General features: G+C 34.8%; 1 protein-coding gene across 1 annotated transcript; it reads left to right on the top strand.

Annotated features, from left to right (window-relative positions):
• The first annotated feature begins 257 nt into the window (after nucleotides 1-257).
• LOC129674496 (olfactory receptor 4C46-like) lies at nucleotides 258-1,163 on the top strand. Its single transcript, XM_055604484.1, has one exon. It carries the CDS (start codon nucleotides 258-260, stop codon nucleotides 1,161-1,163), a length of 906 nt encoding a protein of 301 aa, XP_055460459.1.
• The last annotated feature ends 1,428 nt before the right edge of the window (nucleotides 1,164-2,591 follow it).

The raw sequence follows: 2,591 nt of genomic DNA, 5'->3' as shown, positions 1-2,591 counted from the left end.
CAACTATTTCAAATTAGACTCTTAGCCATCCCAAGTGATGAAGTGTGCAAAAGTGACTTTGCCTAGTCTACTACAGAAGGTCTAGAAAAAAAAATTGAGTAAATTTCAAGACCTAGGAACATTTACTTCCCTCTCAAGAAAAATCTCTTAAAAAGGTATCATATCTCATTAGAGATGAAGCATTTGCTTTTTGTTTATATGAACAAGTCTACAATAATATTTTTTCAGATAACATAATTGAGTAACACACAAACTACATGGAAATTGGAAACAACGTGACAGAATTTGTTCTCCTGGGGCTCACCGGTAACCCAAGCATGCAGAAAATTGTATTTGCTGTATTTGTTGTCATCTACATCATCTCCATGGTGGGCAATGTGCTCATCGTGGTCACTATCACTGCCAGCCCATCGCTGGGATCACCTATGTATTTTTTCTTAGCTTATCTCTCTTTTATTGATGCCTGTTATTCCTCTGTCAACACTCCTAAATTGATCGTAGACTCACTCCATAAAAAGAAGACAATCTTATTCAACGGATGCATGACCCAGGTCTTTGGGGAGCATTTCTTTGGAGGAGCTGAAGGCATCCTGCTCACTGTAATGGCCTATGACCGCTATGTGGCCATCTGCAAGCCCTTGCACTACACAGCTATCATGAGCAGAAGGGTGTGTGGTCTACTGGTAGGAGTGGTATGGGTGGGAGGTTTTCTTCATGCAACCATACAGATCCTGTTCATCTTCAGATTACCTTTCTGTGGCCCTAATGTCATTGATCACTTTATGTGTGATCTGAACCCTTTGCTCAAACTTGCCTGCACTGATACCCACATTCTGGGGCTCTTTGTTGCTGCCAATAGTGGTTTTATTTGTCTGTTAAACTTCCTCCTTTTATTGGTCTCCTATGTGGTCATCCTACGTTCACTAAGAAACCATAGTGCAGAGGGAAGGCGCAAAGCCCTTTCAACATGTGTCTCCCACATAACAGTGGTTGTCTTGTTTTTTGTGCCCTGCATTTTTGTGTACATGAGACCTTCAGCCACGCTGTCTGTTGATAAAGCAGTTGCTGTGTTCTACACGATGATAACACCATTGTTAAATCCTCTAATCTACACCTTGAGAAATGCTCAGATGAAAGATGCCATTAAGAGATTGTGTAGATGAAAAGCTATTTCCATCAACAGATAAATGTCTCTAAGGTTCAGTGTTTGAGAATAATATCAAAATGAGAATCATCAAAAAGACATTGTATTTGAAGGACATTTTATGAATAACATAAAAATATATATTATAATTCATGAATTCTGCCTTGGGGTTAGAAATGAACCTAAGAAATGTGCAAAAATTTAACACAGGACCTCTACCAAATTCTACCAGGTTAGAAATTAATTTCATAAGCTTCAGTCAGTATGTGTTGATTGCCTTTTCTTCACACAAAAAATAATAAAATATAGTAGTGTTTAAGAATAATCTCAACAACATTTTATTATCTCCATTTTACAGGTGAGAAGCATGAAGATAAACAGGTCAGGGGAATAGAATACTTATCATTTTTAGTAAGAGATTAGGATGATTGATATATATCAGACCTGATAATTTTTTCATTACTATCATCATTTTTTTATAAACCATATTTGATAGCTGTTAATCACCTGGACCATTGCAATATCTAACTATTACAGGACTATAACACCAATGGGTCATTTAATATCTAATAACTAGATATGCAATTTATCATCATAACCTTCTTTAAATTTTCTTGTAAACTTCAGAAACATTTTCTGTTGTTTCTATCACCCACATTACATTGATACTCCATCCAAAAAGATGGTAGCTCAACAGCAAAAGAACACTGTCTATCTGGCAGAATTTTCTATTAATTAGTTATATAATTGTGTTCTTTAAAGAGCTTGCCAGCTAGTCAACTTTTAGGAAATAGCACAGGGTCTAATGTATAATAAATATGAACTAACTGAATGGAAATATTAGGTAATACAATTGAATTTTGCAAGATTTAGAGGCAAAATAATGTAACCTAGGCAATTCTTTTTTTACCTTTTTATTATTAAAAGCATAGTGAAACTACAAATTGGTTAGATTGAAAACTAACAAAGAAACTGAAATAGATTCTCAGCATATGGGAAAATTATTTGCCTGGAAATTCTCACAGTTCTCAATAAAATATGATTGTGAGATATTTGGGTTATAATCTGTTTGTTCTGATTTTTGGAAAATTTTATTATGAAAATCTGTTTTTAAAATTATGCTTAATATAGGTACAAAACCACATCAAACCATATCAAAATAAAAAATTCTTCATCATCTTTATCTCTCATTTATTTAGCAACAAAGTTTGTAAGTGTGAGAAATATGTCAAGAACCGAGACATTTGCAAGGCATGTGATTCAACACCACTAAAGCCTGATGATGAGATCCTAGAAGGTAGAAAGCTAGAGGGTTTTGTGTGTTTTAGCTTGGTTTCGTTTGATTTGGTTTGGTCTGAGGTTTGTTTTGTTTTGTGTTTTTGTTTTTGGTTTTGGTTTTGGTTTTTTGGTGTTGTATTTTCGCTCCTTTTATTTCGGTTTGGCCACT

Source organism: Psammomys obesus, unplaced genomic scaffold (genome assembly GCF_907164565.1).
Source record: "Psammomys obesus unplaced genomic scaffold, mPsaObe1.curated_primary_1811, whole genome shotgun sequence".
Classification (NCBI taxonomy): domain Eukaryota; kingdom Metazoa; phylum Chordata; class Mammalia; order Rodentia; family Muridae; genus Psammomys; species Psammomys obesus.
The sequence above is the reverse complement of the archived record's forward strand: the minus strand, read 5'-3'. Positions and strand labels throughout refer to the sequence as shown.

Excerpts from the sequence above, each read along its gene's own strand:
- LOC129674496 (XM_055604484.1), top strand. The coding sequence starts at position 258 with ATGGAAATTGGAAACAACGTGACAGAATTTGTTCTCCTGGGGCTCACC.